This window comes from Apis mellifera, linkage group LG1 (genome assembly GCF_003254395.2).
Source record: "Apis mellifera strain DH4 linkage group LG1, Amel_HAv3.1, whole genome shotgun sequence".
In the NCBI taxonomy this organism is placed as follows: Eukaryota; Metazoa; Arthropoda; class Insecta; order Hymenoptera; family Apidae; genus Apis; species Apis mellifera.
Window position 1 is genome coordinate 27,479,843 of NC_037638.1, and position 23,184 is coordinate 27,503,026.

The 23,184-nt window shown below is 32.2% G+C and overlaps 2 protein-coding genes across 8 annotated transcripts in view; one reads left to right on the forward strand and one right to left on the reverse strand.

The window, feature by feature from the left end:
- Positions 1-23,184, reverse strand: part of LOC725081 (segmentation protein cap'n'collar) — a 76,230-nt gene that overhangs the window by 10,028 nt on the left and 43,018 nt on the right. For all 6 annotated transcript variants that reach the window (XM_006571716.3, XM_003251740.3, XM_006571717.3 and 3 more), the window contains 3 exons: positions 22,528-22,734; positions 11,036-11,267; positions 10,627-10,851 (listed from right to left, as the gene is read on the reverse strand). In XM_006571716.3, coding sequence (XP_006571779.1) covers positions 10,627-10,851; positions 11,036-11,267; positions 22,528-22,734 — 664 coding nt within the window. The remainder of the gene's footprint in view (positions 1-10,626; positions 10,852-11,035; positions 11,268-22,527; positions 22,735-23,184) is intronic.
- vas (ATP-dependent RNA helicase vasa) lies at positions 6,817-10,462 on the forward strand. 2 transcript variants are annotated; one of them, XM_006571702.3, is made up of 4 exons: positions 6,817-7,056; positions 7,833-7,895; positions 7,968-9,731; positions 9,861-10,462. In XM_006571702.3, the coding sequence occupies exons 2-4, from the start codon at positions 7,839-7,841 to the stop codon at positions 9,930-9,932; spliced, it is 1,893 nt and encodes a 630-aa protein (XP_006571765.2). In that variant the 5' UTR covers positions 6,817-7,056; positions 7,833-7,838; the 3' UTR covers positions 9,933-10,462.

Below are 23,184 nucleotides of genomic sequence, written 5' to 3' on the forward strand. Positions count from 1 at the left end.
TTATCTCGCGCGTCTATGTAATTATTCCTTTTGTTTTGCATACTCCGTGTTGTTTCGCGTAGACAAAAGTTCAAAATGCAGAGGACGTTTTTTTTTCCTTCCTTTTTTTTTTTTTCTCAAAAATTTTATTAGCAAGAAGCATAGAACTCATCCAATCCGAACGAAACGAAAAATATATATATTCGTACTTTTTACCATTTTTTTGCTAATTATTCACTTTTATCTTTGACACGTGTCAATTATGTATCGTAACAACACACATCCATAATACCACACCGCAATACAAATCTATTTAATACTAGCTGCGTCATCTTAAAATTTTCAAGGACGTATGATTGTTTCTCAAAATTATTGTTTCGCGATGTAAAAATGCGAAATAGATTGTAAATTTCTATTGCGATCTAATAATTCCGGGTAGAAAATATCGCGTAGTAGAATTGTTTTACGCTCGTTTCTTAATATCTAAATATTCTATCAAGTTGTTTAATATCTTATCGTGCGACCGATAAAATTTCAGGAGATCGCCCTTGTAAGAAAAAGTTGATGACGCGAACATTTCTCTTCTACGTGTGTATGTATGTATATTTATATATAAATATTTTTTTTTTAAGGATAAGATGCGTAGTGTAAACGAAAATATATGCGTGTATTCGCGCGCAAACCCTTATTCTCAAAATTCATCTGTAGCAAACTAGAGGAGAAGCCTTTCGAATAACCGAGGTCGCGTGACTAAGCATCTCAAATATGGATGCGATATCTGTTCGCAAACCTCGCCAAGTGATAATAAAACACATGCGGTCGCGCATGTAACTATTTATAGCGATGGTTTCCGAGTTGATTTTGCATGACGCGACAAAGTTTTTCTTTTTAATACTTAATTCTTATCTGGGTAAAAAAAAAAAAAAAAAAAAATTTACACGGATCGATCGTTTTGATCTATGAATTATAGCGTTATTTTTCGAAACGTCGACTCTTGAGAAACATGGAACGAGCGTTGGTTCGTTCGGTGTTGGAAACATCGGTATAGAAGTATAGATTGATATGGTAAACGAGTTGTTGGTGAAAAAAATTGAAAAACGTTTCAACCGTATTTTTAAGCGTTAATTAATTACGACAGAAGCGAAAATTTATGCGTACAAATGAGAAGCTGTGAGATACTACGGAGGAGCAAAAAATGACACACCTGTGTAAGACACGTGACTCGTGAAAAGTTCGAAAAACAAATAGCCAACGTTTGTTATGGCAGATACCGCAAATATCGAGTTGAATTCAATAGCGAATGCTAATTGATCAAGTATGCCATGTGGAATGTATAAAGAAAACAACATTGCGAAATTGGAACGATGGCGCTTCACGACTCGATCGTGGCCTACAGTTGATAACCGATTATCATATCGACAAAATAACACTGAATCGATGACCTAGCGTTCACGATGATACTTGTTATTTTAAATTGCAAACAGAAAAAAGCAGAGAGAGAAAAAAGGAAATTATGGAGGGAGTAAACGAATAAATAACTAGAACGTTATAATGACAAAAATATACGATAAATCGTACGATTATATATATATATATATAGTTATGTTCAAAAGTAATCCAATATCGGTATAATTTTGAATTCTATATCTGATAATTTAAATGAAACACGTATATAAAAACAACGAATAGTTTGCGAACAATTTATCAACCAAATCAATTTGTTCTTCAACAAATTTAAACAATTTCGTCTCGTGTACATCACAAACTTACTATAATTCAATGTTTAAAAGTACAAGTAACGTCGCACGTGTCTTTTATCTATTTACCAATCAAATAAATAACACGTATAAGACTGCAGTCTCTTTATCAGGTAATATGTTGATACACATAAAGCTTGAAAAATTTAAAGATAAAGTTTTACTTTGTAATATAATAAATATTGTCATTAATGTCGTAAAATCATAAATCCTATTACTTATTTTGTGATTGCAGTAACACTTTGTAATCGTGTATAATATTATTGTACAATATGAATATATTTCTATACTCGTATTCGTAAAATAATATTCCAGGCTCGTAATAGACTATATATATATATATATATATATATATATATATATGAGATTAAGAACCAAAAGCATTTTTTAGAATTCTTAGAAAATTAACAAAACTAATCTTCTATTCGATCGAATTATAATTTTATGAAATATCTTTCCCAATTCCTATAAAATTTATTATAAAATTTATTTATCCCAAATTGCTTATTCGTTTCCTCAATAACTATTTTCAATCGATAAAGTTTTATTATAAATAATAAAAAGTTTTTTACAATTGGTTTTTTTATATAAACCAATTTATAACACTTTATATGGCAAATATTTTGAAAGGTTAGATATAGATACGTATACAACACATAATAATTTCTAAATTAACATAGATTTGATAACCACTGCATAAATGCTTCAAATAAACAAAGATCTCTCAGAATTGAGACTAGAATGATGTCATTCGGGACATTATACGTATATATAATACTTAGTTTCATACTCTACAATTAGAAATTTTTTTACTAATTTTTTTCCAACTATTTTAAAAATTATTTTATCGGAAAAATCGATCGATATATGTTGACAAAGAAAAAAAAAAGATATTGCGAAAATGAGAAATCTAAAATTTATTTACAAGTTATTGTTGTATACCAAAATGATTTATTCGACCTTGAGTAACTGGTCTTTTACAAGAAATATAAATAAATTTTACTGAGTCATGAAACAGTATTGTGATTCTATTTTAATGATAATCAATTTAGTTACGAATATAACGTATTTATATTTATCTATGCTTTAAATTGTTAGCGTTAAAATTATATAGAACACTTTAATCGCATTTAATCATATTAAATAATAATATCAAATTATTATTTTATCATATTAAAGTGTCATGCAAATATATTTATATTATCCAATTCATTTTTATTGTGCACTCTCGAAAAACGTTTAATTCAGAGAAAAATATTATTAATTATCAGTTATGAATTGAATTCTATTATTCAAATAATTTTAATAAACAAGTTTAAAGTTTGTCTTCTATTCACGTTCGAGTAATAATTTGGACAATTCGATAAACTTAAATTTATCTCAATTTTAAATGTCAAAACAAATTCGAAATTCGATTAAATTATCTGTTTATCAATTGTACATAAGAAATAACGTTCGAGTTTAATCGGCTTACAATAAAAGAAGTACTGATGAAGGATGCGAACAAATGGGTTCCTTTATTCTATCTGAAGAGTATCTAACTTGGAATCACCGGTACAACGAGTGAATCAATTTCGTTCTATTATTACGATCGGCTGACGAGATGCAATGGCAAAAGAAGGGAATGAGTCACTTGTGCCGGCTTGTGACACACATATGCGAATACAACCGCATTCCCGTATATACGTGTACCCGATACTATAATACATACATACGTATACGCGAAACTCGTTCGAGTCCTAACTTAAGCCATGGATAATTCTACTGGTAATAATCGTTGCAGCCCCTTCTTCTTTCATTACTCATCGTAGCGGCGAATCATGCAAATCACGTTTCGAGTAAACATTCATATACTGTCCAAGTCTGAACATTGCCACGATATCGTTTCTACTTCAAATGTACTTTTCCCAAATATTTGTATTATAATACATGGCTTAATTACATTTAGTGATCGTTATTATTTCTTCGTATTCAGATGTGTGTTATATAAAAATTATTATAATACTATGGGATGAATGGTCAACTCGATAAATAACAAATGTGATATATAATGATAATAAATTATGAAAATCACAATTTAGATGTGTTTTCAATGTTTTTCTACGATTACGGCATATCAATCGCGAGAATATTTATAAGATATATCGTAAAAATTACATATATTTTACTATGCTGTACATTTCTAAATATATAATTATAAATATTTTTGTTTGTGGTATTTTTTTTAAATATTTTTTTCCTTTTTGACATCTTTTCGACATTGACATATAATATCTCATTGAACAAACTGAATGAAAAGAAATATCAAAATGTATTATTAATTCAAATAGATAAAAATTTTCATTTTATAATTTCATTTCAAGAATTATAATTTTGATAAATGAAGAGTCAATTATTTTTAAAATGATTTGTTAAACTTGAAAAGATTGAGAAACATTGGTTTAAATATATAAATATTATATAATGGATATTTCAAATGTAAAAATTTGCCGATTCATCGAACGCTATAAATTAAATACATTATAATTATCATTATATTAATACAGTTCTCATCATTTAATAAAATTAATACAATTAACATTTATTTTCACAATTAATTTCCATTATGCGTGCGAAAATCTATAAATTTTTATACAAAAACAACAGATTCATAGATATAGATTTTTATACAATAAGCAACGTGCAATCTTTCAAATTAGATTTTTCAATGTATTCATAAAAAAAAAAAATATATAAATTTGAAAAATTAAACATTTTAATTTACAAAAAAAATTTACTATACATCTTTTTTAAGAGCTTGATTTTTTTTTTTTAACTTGATATTGATTATCAATTTATAAACATAAATTATATTGATACAAATTGTCTTTTTACACACTCGAAAAAGGTATGATATAAAACAGTTTCAAAGTTTATTTTACTACTATTCAAGGACGCAATGGAATACGTGGATCGCCTGTATGCCATCTGGATAGTGTCAATAGTCACTTCGATGTAATAAAGGACTTGATTGAGTTATAAAGAATATGAATTTTTCTGTGTAATTTAATAACAGTTTTTTCAACCAAGAATTTTGTACAAACATCTGTACAAAAATATAAATTGTTATTAATTTAACTTTAATTTTAATTTTTCTTAAACAAATTTTAATTAATTATTAATTAAACGTTATAAATCGTGATATCATGTCTTTTATAATGTTATTTATATGATTTTTATTACTAATTAATAATTAATTAAGAACTAGGTTAATTTGTATCAATCAATATTTTTTTTTTATTACAATATTATTTTTTTAATAAAGAAAATTAATATTTTCTAATATAATAAAAATTAATGAAGTTTTTAGAAAACGATTATAATTTATTCGTATCATTTATCATTATATCTGTGCGTTGCTACTAATTAAAAAAAAAAAAGTACAAATATAGATGTAATTATGTACTTATATATTTAGTATACGTAATATAGCATATAAGTAAATAATATGAAATATTTATAACAAAAATAATATAATGATAATTTTTTTTAGCAATTATATTATTAATAGATAGATTATTCTAAACAAAGTTATATAATCACTTCTAAAAAAAAATATATATATATATTATAAGAATTATAATATGAAGAATTATCACATCAATAAATTTTATAATCTTATATGGATTTTAAATATATATATTCAATAATAATAATGCTAACATATTTATATTAATAATTATGATTTTAAATTTTATTGAAACTTTTTTGAGGCTATATTGTTTTTATAAAATGATTAAGAAAAAGTAAAATAATATTAGATAACAATATTTGTAAACATTAGACTATATAGTAAAAAAAAAAGATGCTAAAATTTGTATTTCTGTAAATGAAATGTTATATAGAGATATGTTTAGAAATATTATATATTTATATATATATATATAATAATTATATCGTAATTATATCGTAAAAATATTAAAGTTTTAGATACAGATAAATGATTATCAATATATTAATAATAATGATTCAACTGAATTTCAAAAAATAAAAGAAAAATTTATATATAAAAGAAAAATATATTTATATAAATATATTTTATTTGATAATTATTTGATATAATTATTTTATGCGATAATTTAGAAATCTTTTATAATTTTATTTATAAATAAAATTTTTAGAAATAGAAAATCAATTATAATATTATTATTATCATAGAAGATATTAAAATATTATTCCCTTAATATATACAATTATATACACTTAATATATACAATCATTGCAATGTGTGCAATATTATATATCAATAAATAAAATTAATATTAAAGTAAAAGATTGTATTACGTATATCATACAAAAAATAAAATCTAATTGAAAAATTATATCATATATTTTATTAATGTACAACTTTTTATAATCAATTGTGATGTTATTTAAATATTTTTATTATTGTAAACTACAAATTACATTAAATATTGAAATTGACCGTCGATGAATTGAAAGACACATTGTAGACAAAGAAAATTCGCCCTTGAATATTAATGGTCTTTTATCTGAAGCAACGTTTACAAACATTTTCAAGTGGTTTAGCTTAGCTAAACGAAGAATAACGTATTTTCAAGTTTTTATTTCAATATAAATGATATTATGTTGGTATTAGAAACGTTGTTGAAGAAATATCCAAAAATAATTTTATTTCGAGTATAAATTATGTGAAGAAAAAAAAATAAATAAATAAATAAATAAATAAAATAAAAAAAAACATTTTTCTTCATAATATAATTCATAAGTAATTTTATAAAAAGAATTGTGTTAATAGAAACATTGTGTTAATAAATATGAATTTATTAATATGAATAATATCATTAAAAAGTGAAATGAAAATTATATCATTATTTCTATAATTAAGAAATTTTTTTGATTTGAATTTGTCTAATAATGTGAATCGTTTCGTTTAAATAAATTATTAATAAATTTTTAATATAAATATAATTTTTCATTAATAAAAATTTCATTATTTCAAATTATTATTTCAATTACAATTAAAAAAAGGCACAGGTTCATTAAAGCCTTATTACATATCTGAAGGAATGAAACGCACTGCAGAAAACGCATGCGCATTGATTCAATACTCGATAGCTGATTCGCCAGAATTTTTTTCCTTTAAGTTGGCTGCTCTGTCAGCTCTTTGTTCATAGTGGCAACGGTTGAACATTGTCAGCGTTTCTACTCTTACGGTTGGGCGGTCTCATTCGTCTTTCGACAGTTGCGGAAGACGATCTGTATTATCGATTTGTTCGATTTTTTCAAATAAACCTTGCTTATCTTCCTTCGTCAACAAGTAAGTTTTTTTCAAATTAAAGTAACAATTATTCATAGTTAATACTGATCAGCCATATTTGCCGGTAATTATGTTTTGTTTTACTGATATGCACGTGTCATATTTACTATGGTTTAAAATTAGATATATTTAATTAATATTGAATGTCACTTATATATATTTAAACAAAAAAATATCGGATAAAATGAATTTCAATATTATGTGAACAATTAATGCTTTATATTTTTATAAATAAATATTTTGCATTGAAGGATTCAAACAAAGCAATACTAAAGAGGGGGGTAAATTATTGGGTCAGAGAAGAAAAAAAGTCAACAAAACTGTTTTGTTTTGTAGATTTTTTCTTTTTGTTAAATTTTCAAAGCAAGTAGTTGATATTTACGTAAAAACAAATATATTCTATAGTTTATATCGATTTTTCTGTGAGACAGTTTTTTATAAATTACATTTAGAATTAAACTTCTTATAAATTGTTCATTAATAATTGTTCCGATATTTTTAACCATTTTTAAAACAAATATAATCATTGTATTAGATAAAAATTTTAATAAATCTAAAAATCAATGTTTTATCATGAATATATGTGAATGTTATTATGAATATGTGATATATATGTACATATGCATATACGAAACGCTTCTATTATTCGTAATATCTTCAAGAAATTTTGTTTATAATATTTCTTAAAATTTTTATATCGAATATTATTTATAAGTTTTATTATTATAGTTTTTTTTTTAAATTCTTATTGTAAAACTACAAATAAATTTTTACAGAATATAATGGCTGATGACTGGGGTAAAACTGTTTCTTACACCAATAAAAAAGATGAATCTTACGTAAGTGCAATTTTTTTCATTTAATAAATAATTAATAATAATAAATTAATTGTATATTCATTTTTATATCAGTTTGATGAAGGTGGACGTAGTTATGGAAAAGGAAGAGGATTCATAATACAAAATAACAATAACGATGATTGGTCTGTGGGTAAAAAAAATTCCAATAGTGGAACTATAAATGAAAGTGAATTCAACGATGAAAATTATTGGCAATGTAACGATAAAAAGACCGATATTGAAGAAACTGGTAGAGGTAAAGGTAGAGGTCATGGTAAAGGAGGATCTAGAGGAAGAGGAGGCAATCGTGGAAGAACAGGATTTAATAATAAAAATAAAGATGGTGATGATAATAATGATTACGAGGATAACGATTATGGTAATCAGGATAATAGAAACGATAGACGAAAAAAAACATTTGCTGCTCGAGAAGATAATGACGAAGAAGAAGCACAAAAGCCTAAAGAACAATATATTCCACCAGAATTACCTAACGATGAAAAGTCATTATTTGAAAATGGTGTCGAGATAGGCATTAATTTTGATAAATATGATAATATTCAGGTTAACGTGAGTGGAGATAATGTGCCTCAACCGATAGAAAGTTTCGAGGCAGCTGGCCTTAGAAATATTGTTTTAGACAATATAAAAAAGTCTGGATATAAAAAACCTACTCCCGTACAGAAACATGCTTTGCCAATTATCATGAATGGTAGAGATTTAATGGCTTGTGCTCAAACTGGTTCAGGAAAAACTGCTGCGTTCGCAGTCCCTATTATAAATACATTATTAGAGAGATCTGTCGATTTGGTTGTAACTTCGACATATTGCGAACCACAAGTTGTCATCGTGTCGCCCACTCGAGAACTTACCATACAAATATGGCAACAAATTGTCAAATTTTCGCTCAATTCAATTTTGAAAACTGTAGTCACATATGGTGGAACATCCGTTATGCATCAAAGAGGAAAGTTGTCTGCTGGTTGCCACATACTCGTAGCAACACCTGGAAGATTATTAGATTTTGTAGAAAAAGGAAGAGTAAAATTTTCTTCCGTACAATTTCTCGTATTGGATGAAGCTGACCGTATGTTAGACATGGGATTTTTACCTAGTATCGAAAAAATGGTGGACCACGAGACTATGGTTCCTTTAGGCGAAAGACAAACGTTAATGTTTTCCGCCACTTTCCCGGACGAAGTGCAACATTTGGCAAGAAGATTTTTAAACAATTATTTGTTCCTTGCGGTTGGTATCGTAGGTGGAGCTTGTTCAGACGTGGAACAAAACTTTTACGAAGTTGCTAGAAATAAGAAAAAAGACTTGCTCAAAGAAATATTAGAAAGGGAAAATGATTCGGGTACGTTAGGTGGCACTCTAGTATTCGTTGAGATGAAAAAGAAAGCCGATTTTATTGCCGTTTTCTTATCCGAGAATAATTATCCTACCACCAGTATTCATGGCGATAGATTACAGAGACAAAGGGAAGAAGCATTAGCCGATTTCAAAAGTGGAAGGATGTCCATTTTAGTAGCTACAGCGGTGGCTGCAAGAGGTTTAGACATTAAAAATGTTTCGCATGTTATAAATTACGACTTGCCAAAAGGGATTGACGAGTACGTTCATCGAATTGGAAGAACTGGACGTGTAGGAAATCGAGGAAGAGCGACTTCTTTCTTCGATCCTGAAGAAGATGCACCATTGCGAGGTGATCTTGTCAGAATATTGAAACAAGCAAATCAATCCGTACCAGATTGGATGATGGGTGGAAACGCGAATAGGAATTTCATGCCTGGAAGAGGTATAAGCAAATTTGGAGGTGAAGATGTTAGAGAGGTACGTGTATATCTTTTTTTCCATTCTAATATCTTAATTGAAATTAAATATAATAATAATTAGAAAATAAATAATATGTATGTATGTATATATATATATATATATTTATATATTAATATTTGTATATAGTCTGAAGCATTCGCGGAAGAATATACGGAAGAAGCGTATTCCGTAGCACAAGAACCGGAAGAAGAATGGTAGAAAATTTATTTTTCTCATCCACATATATTTTATCGTATTACTCTTAGAAACAGGGTAGTAAGCTTTGTTTCTTTATTCGCTAAGTCAGAGGTACAAAGAATTTTCTATTCATTATATTTTTATATATTTAACGTTAATAATCCAACAAGATTAATACATTGATAGTAACTTTTTTTTTATCTAAATAAACAGTAATTAATAACTTATTTATACGAAATAGACTGGATTGTAAACTCGTTTAGAGCTATAAGTTACATACATACGAGATAATATAACGTTATTAGTTTTGTTGATGCGAAGAGTTTAACTTTAAGAGAATAATATGCAATTTGCGAAAACGTTCCAGTTGTATTTTTGAATACAAGTTTATCTTATTGTATCGATCGTACAAATATTAGCTTTTAAGACCAAATCATGAAATTATTATACGTAAAGACACAACACTTTATTTTATAAAACGGTACTCTCTAATATTATGTTAAGTGTTTTGTACGTTCCTTTTTATAATAAAAAGTTGCAACGACGAACTATTTTGAATATTTTTTATTCATTTGTAAAAAAAAAAAAAAGAAGAAGAAGAAGAAGAGGAAAGAAAGTGCAAAATCAATTATTCGAAAAGAATCCTTTTTATAATTTTAGACAACTCGTGTATAAGATTATGTATCGAATAAATAAATGAAAATGTTGTACATACCATCGTTCATAGCCATGTCCATCAGATGTAAATCCTCGTCGTTAAGTAGAGACGAAAGAAAACCATCGGTAGTTTGATTTATCGAATCGGATGTTGGTGTGTGATAGTACATCATATCTGCCGGCTCGGATTTATAAGCTGCTCCACTTTCCGCACCCATCGGTTCGCTACTATTCGTTAAATTCATCGACGTTGCTACAGCCGAGCCCAAATTCGACGATCCACCTGCGCCAATCAGTATTTTAGTTTCAAAATGGTTTGACCGCCGGTATAACATACATTTTTTATACTTTTTAAATTTTATCGCACAAAATAAAATAAAACATATTTCGAAGATTTCAACTTTCGTTTATCGATTGACGATTCAAATATATAGAGTTGTGAAATTTTTTTTGCGCAAAATACTTACCTACATTGTGGTAAGGACTGGTCGAATTAAGATCACCCACCGGTGGAGCCAGAGTGGCATTGTGAAGCAACACGTTACGTTGTGCTTCATAATGACTGTGGCTTATACCGTGCCCTGGGTATCCAGGATGTGTATGTGGAAAATGTTCTGGTGCACCAGGTAGCGATAAAAGAGATGCCAGATCTTGCCACCGTTGTTCCATGCTCATTGCACGCATGAATGGCATGCGACCCTGAAATATGTATAAATTATACGGATTAACACAAACTTTTCCTAACGTTTAAATTTTAATAATTTTATTCCGAATCTGCCATTCCGAACATGTTTCAATTTTATTTTCTACCAATCGATAAAATAAAATCTACCTATCTTTACAATTACGATCCTTTTTCTTTCTTGCTTCGTTATAAGATATCTATCCAGTGTCACGTCTACAGAATGCCGCGGTTATCGAACCTGTCAAATCTCGACTCGTTGGATGGATCGTCGGAAACCCTGCTGATCGCGTAGGTGTTGGCCACACGTAAGGACGGTCGAGATATTAATGATTTTGGTATCAAGCGTGTCACGAGTATCCTTTGAACCGTGTAGGAAGAACGCGTTGATCATGATCAAACGTCAAACTGGGCGTCGAATATGGAAATTATATCGGAGAGAATAATTTTTATTCGAACAGCGAAAACGACGCGAACTCTTTCAACCAAGCGTACGCGCAACACGATCGTTGATTATTTACAAGAGCGTTTATCAATAAAGATTTGGTCAATAATGGAATCGAGGTAGATCGAGTAGTAGATCGTTTCGATCGGAATTTACACGGATAACGATCTAAAAACGTATACGAAGCGTTATCAAACTCGCTATCAACAAGATTCGCTCTAATATTCAAGGCCATAAATCTACGCAAGTGTTGAAATGATAAAATGGTGGGAAAGGAACGGGCAGGTTAGGAGAGAGGAGGAAAGGAGTACACGCGTAAGTGCGGTAGTGGTCAGTGGCGCTTAATGCAGGTTAGCATTGTCGCTAATGCATGGAGCGCAAGAAGAAGATGAATAGAGAAACTGGCTTGCGATTGTTGCTCGCTCGCATCAATCAGCGGTCGGTGCAATCTGTGGAGCGCGACGCCTTTAAGGTGATTCTCGCTTGTCACCGCATCTGTCGGCTGTGTAGGCCGCCAAATGTAGGACGAGACGTTTGTTCCGCGACCATTTGTCCTCCATATACCGAATCGCGGATTTCTAATGGCGCGCAACTTTACGCTCGTTCGCCGTTTCGATGCAACGCTCATGATTGAGCCCCGTGGACGGGAAAAAAAACTCGGCGCGTTTATACCGTTTCCAAGAACGCTTCTCGGAATTTGACGCGCACACCAGTTGCCAGTTCACCGTGCTAAAACAATTTCTCATGGTCTTTCCGCTATACACAGTTTTGGAGATCTCGGTTATTTCCATTCCCCGGTTCTTGCACTTTCCACCAATCATTTTCCCACCAGCTCTCTATCCACATTATCCACCGCGTACCGTTTGGTTACGGTTCCGATTTTTGGATCACCGCTCTTTCTTCCCCGCGCATCGGAGAAATTCGAAAAACGTATAACACATATACACGTAATATGCGCGCGCGCGAAGGCGTATACGATGTTGGCTCGCGTCACAGGCCGTATGAATTTGCGAGATCGCGGGACTGGGAGGAAAGAGATCTCTCGGAGCGAACAGATGTTTGAAACGAGCTGTCGAGGACTTGCCAGTTTCTAACCGAGCTCTCTCTTCCTTCTTCCTTTGTCCGTTTATATCTGTTTTCCATTCCTCTTTCCTCCCCTTTCTTTTCTTCCACTTCTATCTTTACCACGCTTTTCATCTTTTTGCCAACTATTATCGTCGCAATAATAAATCGGAATCTTGGATTCGCGTATTCTTAAGAAGAATATTTATCCTTTTCCCTCTTCTAAAAATCCTCCTCTCTTTCCAAATCCTTCAAAATCTCTTCGATTAATAATTTTTATTTCGCATCTCTTCTTCCTCTCTAAATTTTCCAATACATTTGTACACATCGATGCGAATGCAATTGATCGAGAAGTACGACAGCGATCAACCGGGTATTCGATACCTGCCAGCATCGTTTACTCTACGAACGTCCCTTCGATCCTCGATCGCTTACCTACTTTTTACCTCGGCGCATCGTTCGTGTTTTCGTACGTGACTGCCGGTAAAGCTCGTTTCTGTCACGAAAGTTGTGAATCAAAATATCCACGGATACCGATTCAATCCCTCACACTTTACAGCCTATAAAAAAATATTTTGTCTCTCGTATCCCTCGTTTCTTCTCATATATATATATATATATATATATTTGAAATTGTTTACGTTTACCGCATACGGATCGCGGATTAAATTCATTCGTTAACCAAAAACTAATACGACGCACACGATATAGATATTTATATTTTACGGTGAATGAAATTTCTCAAGATAAGCGTCATTCGTCGAGGAAAGTACATATAACGCAACGCAAATAGAAACGGAGAGGATCGAAATTGTAATTAATTACATTCGCGTTTCAAAGATTATCGCATTATTGTATTTACTGTTTACAGTAAGCTGACGGAGAAGTTTGATGATCGCTTCGCAAAGAGGTAAATTCGTTTCACACATCTTAGATAGCTCATACCGCGACGCATTATGTATTTCACAGTGCATAAGTCCACCAGCTGTTTGGAATCTCCCCGACGAACGGAAAGGAATTGTGACGCCCCGTCGCGTCGCTTCGTTCTTCGTGAAAATTGCTTGATCGTACGTGCCTTGAGAATACTCTAAAAACTGGATTTTCTTTATAAAATCGTCGAAACAAAGAGAGAGAGAGAGAAATAGACGAAAATAATTGTCTCGCAAGGAAGATTCGTAGAGGACGAGAAAAATTAAATATTTTTCTACTCGAATGTATATCTGGAGCGGTAAATTTAAATGGAAAAATGGATTGGTTACTCTAAAAACTGGATTTTCTTTATAAAATCGTCGAAACAAAGAGAGAGAGAGAAATAGACGAAAATAATTCGCAAGGAAGATTCGTAGAGGACGAGAAAAATTAAATATTTTTCTACTCGAATGTATACATTTGGAGCGGTAAATTTAAATGGAAAAATGGATTGGTTACTCTAAAAACTGGATTTTCTTTATAAAATCGTCGAAACAAAGAGAGAGAGAGAAATAGACGAAAATAATTGTCTCGCAAGGAAGATTCGTAGAGGACGAGAAAAATTAAATATTTTTCTACTCGAATGTATATCTGGAGCGGTAAATTTAAATGGAAAAATGGATTGGTTACTCTAAAAACTGGATTTTCTTTATAAAATCGTCGAAACAAAGAGAGAGAGAGAAATAGAAAAATTGTCTCGCAAGGAAAATTCGTGGAGGACGAATCTCTTTCGAAATTATACATTTGGAGCGGTAAATTTAAATGAAAAAATGGATTGGTTACTCTAAAAACTGGATTTTCTTTATAAAATCGTCGAAACAAAGAGAGAGAGAGAAATAGAAAAATTGTCTCGCAAGGAAAATTCGTGGAGGACGAATCTCTTTTGAAATTATACATTTGGAGTGGTAAATTTAAATGGAAAAATGGATTGGTTAACCGAATACAATAATCTCGCGGCGAGGAATATTACGGAGAAAATACAAGTAATTAAAGATACGCGGAGAAAGTATGCGCATTACCTATACAGTGCGGCGGTGCACCGTGATGGCTAATGGGCCAAGATATTAATTATGATTCATTCAGATAGGCATCAGATTAATGCACCACTGGCACGGGTTACCGCGGCGGGCTCGCGGCGAGTCCTTCGAGTATCGTTACAAGTGCATCCTAATGTCTCGGTCGGTCTCAGTCTTTCCCCCGGCCTCTCATTTCCATATTACATACTTCGTTCCTCTTATTAATTTCGTCTTACTCGACTCTTCTCGCTCGCGATCCAACGCGATCCAACCTCCGCCTTCCCTCCAGCCTCCGCGGCTTCCCGAGGATCGCCCTCTCTCACGATCTTCCCGTTCCTTCTTCCCGTTCCTTCATTCCCCTTATTTCATCTCCATCCCCATCTCTTTATCTCCGCGCATCGCTTTCTTCTCTCTTTTCAATCGTAACTCGATGTTGCGTGTAAATATTATCGAAAGTCCAAGGATACTCGGATTGCTTCTTGCTTCTTCTTGCTTCTTCTTCTTCTTCTTCTTTTTTTCTTTTTACAACTCAACGTATTTTAAACAAATATCAGAAGTGCAATGGACGTAACCAATGTCCGTCAATCACGGCCAAAGATCGTCCTTCGATATTGATCGATACCCGCTCGACTTTATTACGAAATGCGGACGAAATTCAAAAGATGCGATCGGTCGAGCTTGCTCTTTTTCTTCTGATATTCAATTATTAAAATAAGGTGATTTATCATCTTTTTTACGAGTTCATTTTCTCGAATCAAATTTTTCTTTGAAAATTTTCTTCCGCGAGATCGCGTTACGCCATTGCATCGTTCTCTTTAAGATTTCCAACGAATGAATATCTGAAATCTAGAATACTTCTAAGATACTCATGTAAAAAGAAAAATATTAAGCTGCGTTCGGTCGATCTTGCATCTTTTTCTTCTGATATTCAATTATTAAAACGGGGAGCTATGGATTATAAGATGATTTATCATCTCATTTACGAGTTCATTTTCTCGAATCGAAAATTTTCTTCCGCAAGATCGCGTTCCACCATCGCAATTATCTTTTGATTCTTGGATCGAAAATCGGATCAAAATCAACAAAATCCATTTTTATATCGTTCTCTTTAAGATTTCCAAGGAATTAAATTTGTGAAAAATCCTGAAATCTAGGATTCTAAGATACTCAAGAAAGAAAAAAAAAGAAAAATATTAAGCTTAATTCAATTATTAAAATAAGGTGATTTATCATCTCATTTACGAGTTCATTTTCTCGAATCAAATCTCCTTCGAAAATTTTCTTCCGCGAGATCGAATTATCTTTTGATCCTTGAACCGAAAATCAAATCAAAATCAACAAAATCCATTTTTATATCGTTCTCTTTAAGAATTCCAACGAATGAAATTTGTGAAAAATCCTGAAATCTAGGATACTTCTAAGGATACTCGTGTAAAAAGAAAAAAAAAAAAAAGAAGAAAGAAAAATATTTGTCGTATTTGCGAGAAGCGCGCGTATTTAAAATTTCGACATTGAGCGAATCACCGTCTTTTGAACTTATTAGCGCGGAGATTAAATTGTTTTGCATTACTAATCCTTCCAACTATGTAATCAGCACCGCAGGATAAACGTTGCGGCTGTAATTACTATTACATTCTGATGCGCTCAGCCTGCTTCTCTCGTTCTCTCGCGCGGAACTCTTCCTCCACTCCTTTCTCGTTTTTTTTCTCGTTCGTTATCCGCGAACAGAGCGCGCCATACCATCCTCCTTTTATTTTTAATTATTCTCTATTCTTTTCAAACCCGCTCGATATATACAGCCAGACCAACTTTTTTATTATCGCGCATAATTCAAACATTTTATTATTCCTTACATTTTTATTATTACCAAATTATCTTTAATCTTTATCTCTACCTCGTACACTATCTTCCCCACAATTTCCATCTTTCGAATAAATCGATCATTGAATAAATCGAACGATTCTAACGAAAATGCGTTTGTTCTTTCGATAGGAAAGCGAAGAAATAAAGATTTTCATCCGGCATACTTAACGATAGTTTTACGATATCGATATCAAATTTATAGTGCAATGTTATCGACGATGATGTTTAAACCGGTTTAAACGCGGTTAAATTAGTACAAAGACGATTAAGATAAGTAAGAAGGATAAGCGACGAGTAATAAAGATTGGTGGCTTAATTACGATTTCAAATTTTTAAGTAGCGTAGGGTCAAAACTGCGGAAATTTTCAAGCCTTTTCCAAGCGAAAAAGATGGAAACCTACGCGGAGAAGAAGTTAGAAAAACTCGATGGAAAGAAAAATATATCTAAAATTCGTAGAATTGTCTGGTATCGAAACGAGGTATATCTAAACGCATCTTCGCGTTTAGATATTTCTTTTTTTCCACGGTATTACGTTGGATCGCATTCATTTGGCGATAATTATTTAAATTTGGCGTTATCGAGAACAAAGTACGCCATTAGGAATAATACTAAAACGGAGTGGAATGGAATCGCGGAATACAGCCGATTCCTTCGATGGTGGCGCGACACGTTCAAGGCTGTTCCTTGGCGGGGAATAAAAATCCGACGATAGACGTAAGAGCATAGCGTGGCTATGGTATAATAGGCCGGGTATTACATACGTCGCCCCGCGTCTTGGTGGTACGGTTGCTAACAAGTAGCAATTACAGGTGAGTGAGGTCAGTGTTAATACGACGGTCGCGTGAGAGAAGAGTTCCAAAAATGATACGGTTCGCGTACGGCGACACTCGTGTCTCGTTGCGCAATCCCTTCGTACAATACGCGCATCCTTCTCTCTTGGGCAAAAGCCACCCGCCCGTATTGCACATATGTATTAATTTACTTCGCTCATTACGTATTGAGAGTCCTGTGGACGCTGTTCGACGCTATTATACGTATCCGTATACCAATTATCCGCTTCCATATTAGAGGCAAGGTCGCGACATCGCTACATATACGTCTTTTTTCTCTTTCTTACCGATCTTCCCGAACCGAACTTTCTTCCTTCTCTTTCATCGAACGTAACGTGTACGCGTGTTCGTGTGTTTTATACGTAGAGATTGTAGATATGGAAAGAAGAAGGATTAGAGTAGAAACGGGGTGTTTTTTGTAAAAATAAAAAGCGCGATGCGTGGTCAACGCGGTGTAACATTGATTATTTCAGATAGAGATATTGCGTTATAATTACCGTTGTGTCGTAGAAAAAAAAAAATAATAACGTCGATAAGAATAACGTTCGATACTTTCGAAAATTATCCTATTATATGTAATAAGCGCATATGCAAAATAAGCGAGTAGCATCTACCTTCGTTACAGATAATTTAACCATAGAACAAACTACTTTTCCAGCTTCGAATTCGTTTAATTCCTTCGTAAATTGATATTTTTCTTTTACGTCTTTTATCTCATTATATAATATAATTATCCTTGATGTACGAGAAATATATGTATATGTATATGTATATATATACCTGTAACAAACCTTCGTCCACAACCAGATTCCAACATTCTGAAGTAGCTTGATATTGTTGTTCGATGCTCTGTGAATGAGGCTTAACGACAAACTGCTGCACGTCATTCATGTGTGTGTCTATTAACCAATATATTCATTCGCTCGACGTATTTGTGTATTATCGGAATACGATTTGACACACAACGAAAAAAAAAAAAGGAAAAAAAAATCGACTCGACTCTCTCTGCGTTCTTCCTTCAATTTTCCTCGAACGGATCAAAGGATTCGCGGGGATGTAAAGTTGATCAAAAACAAACGCCACTCGTCGATACGAGACGTACGATCGTACGGAACGTTTGCCACCGCGCGAAAATAAGATCGATCATCGTCGCTGTATTAAAAAATAACAAGATCGAATACACGAGAAACGCGCACTTTTACGAAACTCGCGATACTCGGAATATCGAGATAATTGTCCTTAGACGAGCAACGATAATAACGTCCTTCTGCCGCGAATCATTTTATTCTTATTTCTTAAAAAATAAAAAAGGAAAGAGGAAAGAAAAAAAAAATGCGAAGAAACTATCTATCCCACGAGAGGATAAACGCGTACCGAATCACACATTCCGCTCAATTTTTTTTCTCTCTTTTTCTTTTTTTCCTCCCCTCCCCCCTGAAGGAAATTGACGATCAGCGGGTAGACGAGAGAGGGTAGAGAAACACAAACACTTTTCCAAGTCGCACAATCACGTTTTATCGAAACGAAGCATTTATCCCGGGACATTGGCGTAACGACTTAACGGGACAAAGCGTTTTTCAACGCGATGGAAAAACGGCAAACTAATTTTCCACAAGGTTTAACGTTTACCTCGAGCCGCATGTCGTCCGCGAGTGGCAGGAATACAACGCGATCACGATCGTGCACGGTGAACGATCATGGTAGGGGTCCCCGTGTTCTCTGATTGGCGGCAGTTTTCAGCTACGCTTATTCACGTGCATGCAACCACGCATTGCGTCACGTTTTGCGAGCCTCGCGCTCCTCGTCCGAGGACTATGTATCTCGGTAGGTCATTGTCACGATCGTCCTCCTCCTCGGCTAACGAACATGACTTTTCTCGCGGCGAGCGAGCGAGACCACGCCGGCTTTTACGATCACCGCGCGTAACCTGCCAGCCTACCAAAACAACCTCCTCCGCCAACTGGAAACTAAAACGCCGCGTCTCGTTAAAACCGCGTCTCCTTCTTCTTCTTCTTCTTCTTCTTCTTCGTCGTCGTCTCTTTTTCTTCTCCGCAAAATCTCGCGGATTTCGATCAGAGAGCGACAGACGTTCACCGCATTAACCGATATTATCTCGGATGGTACGCGCGGCTCTTATGTGTGTCAGTAGGTTCGAAGAAATACGATGGAAGTTGGAAAATATAGTGCAACCTCGATCACCGAAATAACTATTTCTCTTTCTACCCGTCTCCGCGTTTCTCCTTTCTCGCGCATACGCGTTGCCTACCGCGCGCGCTGTGATGCACGATTCGCAGAGAATTTAGAGTCGAAGAAACGCGGTTAAAAATTTAACCGATGGGAGAAAAAAATCGATGAAGCTTGATGTCGAGATGATACGAGATAAGAGAGAAAGAAAGAAATTTGGAAATTGTATAGGCACGATTTAGAAAAAGATTGGAAATTTATCGCGATTAATCGTGATAGTCGGACGCAAAAGTGACTTTAAACGCGTATTCATCTTACATTTTCAAATCACCTGTATCGATGTCTTTCGTAAATCAAGGGATCGTGAATCAACGTTATGATTGATTTTTAATGATGGATATTTATGTCGATAGAATTTTTTTCCTTTTTCTGTAATTTGTATGCATATTGCATCTATTTTCCTTTGCTTGTATTTTTATAATATATTTACGATTGTTTAATTCCTGTTTGTTTCGAATCATAAATCCAATTAATAGATTATACATCTTGTGTATCTTTTTTTTTTCTTTTTCTTTTTCCCTCTACTCTAAAATAAACGAAGATACCGAATGTAAATAATAATTTCTATAATAATATATTACTCGACACAGGCACGATAAACTTATAAATTTGCTCGAGTTTACATATTACACGTTACACAATTAACATACTTAAAAAAAAAAAATTTATATAAGTAGAGTGTGTACTTGTGTGTAAGATAAACTGGTTCCACGTTAGAAATGCAAATGTCATTTATCGAAAACTGGTTGCTGGATGATGGATAAACTATTTTCTAATTAAATCATCTGGAATGTCATATCAAATCATAAATGGCATCTAATCTATATTTCGTTTCTTTCCACGCACACACTTATATATATGATAATTTTCGAAATCGGAAAAATCGAAATTGTTTCTCTGATGGATATCAAAGTTCTTTACACGAGTCGTAAAATTTTCTATATAACGAAATTTGTTGTTCAAAACGCGTGAAATTGATCGACGTTTATAATAAACGTTGAACAATTCTTTAACCTATATTTACAAAGTTATAAGTATAACTTATTCGAACGATATCACAACATATTTGACATATCATAAATCGGATTTGTTATCTCGAATCTGAACAAAAAGGTGTAATTATTTATGTTTACGATAATTTTAAACAAACTAAACTAAAAACAATGTAAATTCTTCACGATATCGGAGCAATAATGATTTTTATCCGATAAATAATTCTCATTTAAAATATAATCAATACCAACGAGAGAGAGAAAAGAAAAAGAGAGAAATGAAAAACAATAATGAAAAACAATAATGAAAAGCAATATTAATAGATAGTTAATTGAAAATGGTCTAAAATACGATAAAAAAATTTGGTTAACAATGTTTCGTGAATGATCTAATCTAACTGAATTATATTATTAACCTGATTTCACAATTATCAAAAATATATACACTTTTGTTTAGTTTTCGATTTGAGCATAAAGGTAAATTATATATCGATATATGATGCAGCAGCAAATTACTAAAATGATTATTACTATTAATCAAATTATAGAAAGAAAAAAAAGATCGATATACGTAAAAGTTGATGGAATTTTTTAAATCTCTTGAATCCTGGAATAACGAAGAAATTGTGAAATCTTAACAACGTTATTACCAACATTAACCATCCGCGTGAAACCGTACGTTCAAGAATGTTCCAATATAGAAAAAAGAAAATTATATATGCACGGTGATGCGATTTAATTTTCAAATATAATATAGCAATAAAGTGATAAAACAATAATCTTATTATTTTACGAGATTTCAAATACTTATTACGCTCCACTAATGAATATAAATACTTTTTATATAGTTTCATCTACTTTTACTTTGTACGTTTTACTTTGTACATCGCGGACACTCGTTTCGAGTCATCCATCTACGATAATATTCAAAACGCAAAATTTTCGAAAGTTTGAAAAATAACTTTCATTTTATCATCGTAAATTAAGAGAATTATCCTCGTTTTATCCGGTTCAACACGGTGTTAACGCAGCAAATTTAAACGATTTTGAAACAAAAGTATGGAAAAGTATGGACAAGTAATCCGATCTGCGGATATTAATTCAATGGAATCGATTAATTACTGGAAACATCGTTATTTTTTTACTTAATAAATAGAGATGCGCGTGATTTGCATATGCGGCTGTATTTACGTTTCAATTGATTTCAAAACAGTGGACGTAAATCCAGAAAAAAAAAAAGAAAAAAATAATTCGAAATGGATATAAAATATATATAAGTATATACTTATATCTCTTTACGGCAGGTTTCAATTAATAAATAGGGAAGTAGTTTTTTTTTCTTTAAATAAAATATACTATTAAATATAAGAAAAAAAAAAGGGAAAAAAAAGCAATTTGACAGATAGATACAAGTTTTATTTTACAAAAAATATTGATGATGATGTTGTTGCAATAAAAAACGATGTAATTAGAAAACGATATAAATACGATTATATGCTCTTTCTTGGAAGAAACTTCCCCAGAAATTACGTTATATTGTAACACGCGATGATTAATTACAGCGCAATAAATACAAACTCTTGATAATATTTTAACTCGTATAAGAACATATTTATACATATTTATAACGACGATAATTTAAACAGAGGCAGATCAAACGAAGGTAATTTAGCAGATGGGGCCGTGATACGACATTAACCGTCGTGTTTCTTTGCGAGCCAACTTATTTATTATTCAACGAAAAAGAATATTAAAAAAATATACAAAATACACTTCTTTTCTTTCTTTCTTTCTTTTTTTTCGAATAGATAAGAATAAGATAAGAAGAAGGAATGAAAATCGAGATCGCACGTACCTGGAAGGAACGATGGTGAGGATGATGGGGATGATGAAATTGCGGTGTGTGAATCATGTCGCCGGTCTCAGGATCCTCGCACCTCGACGACTTCGCGACCTCGACGCTGCTCGAGCTGCTTATAATCGGCGACTCGTCGTCCTTTGCTTCGCTCGTCGATTCTTCGATGCTATCTTTTTCCTTCTTCTTCACTTCCGGTTTCGTTTCCTATATATTTTTATATATACATGATATAGTATCACTTTTTCATTAACAATCAATAGAAGCAGACTTAAATTGTTCGAATGTACTTTAAATTAGGAATGAATAAGGAGATCTTTGTTCAAATGTTACGTCGTTTCGAGATGATTCGCGAATTGAATTTTAAGAAAATAGTTTCAATTTTGAATAATAATAGGGAACGAAATTTTGAAACGTAATAAACGTCTGTTTGAATAAATTCACTTTTAACCAAAGCCTAAAACTATTAGCCTATTACCTCGTTCTATCGAACCGGTTAAATGACCGGTTTTTAAATAAAAATTATATATATACATACATACATATATATATATTTTTTTTTCGATCGAACGAAGGTGACAGTCAATTAAATATATGGCGACGTTAAACAAAAATTGATTTTCGAGTAACGAAAAACTATATATACCTACATACGTA

Excerpts from the sequence above, each read along its gene's own strand:
- vas (XM_006571702.3), top strand. The coding sequence starts at position 7,839 with ATGGCTGATGACTGGGGTAAAACTGTTTCTTACACCAATAAAAAAGAT. Across the intron at positions 7,896-7,967 it reads ATAAAAAAGATGAATCTTAC|TTTGATGAAGGTGGACGTAG; the intron begins GTAAGTGCAATT and ends TTTTTATATCAG. Across the intron at positions 9,732-9,860 it reads GAGGTGAAGATGTTAGAGAG|TCTGAAGCATTCGCGGAAGA; the intron begins GTACGTGTATAT and ends ATTTGTATATAG.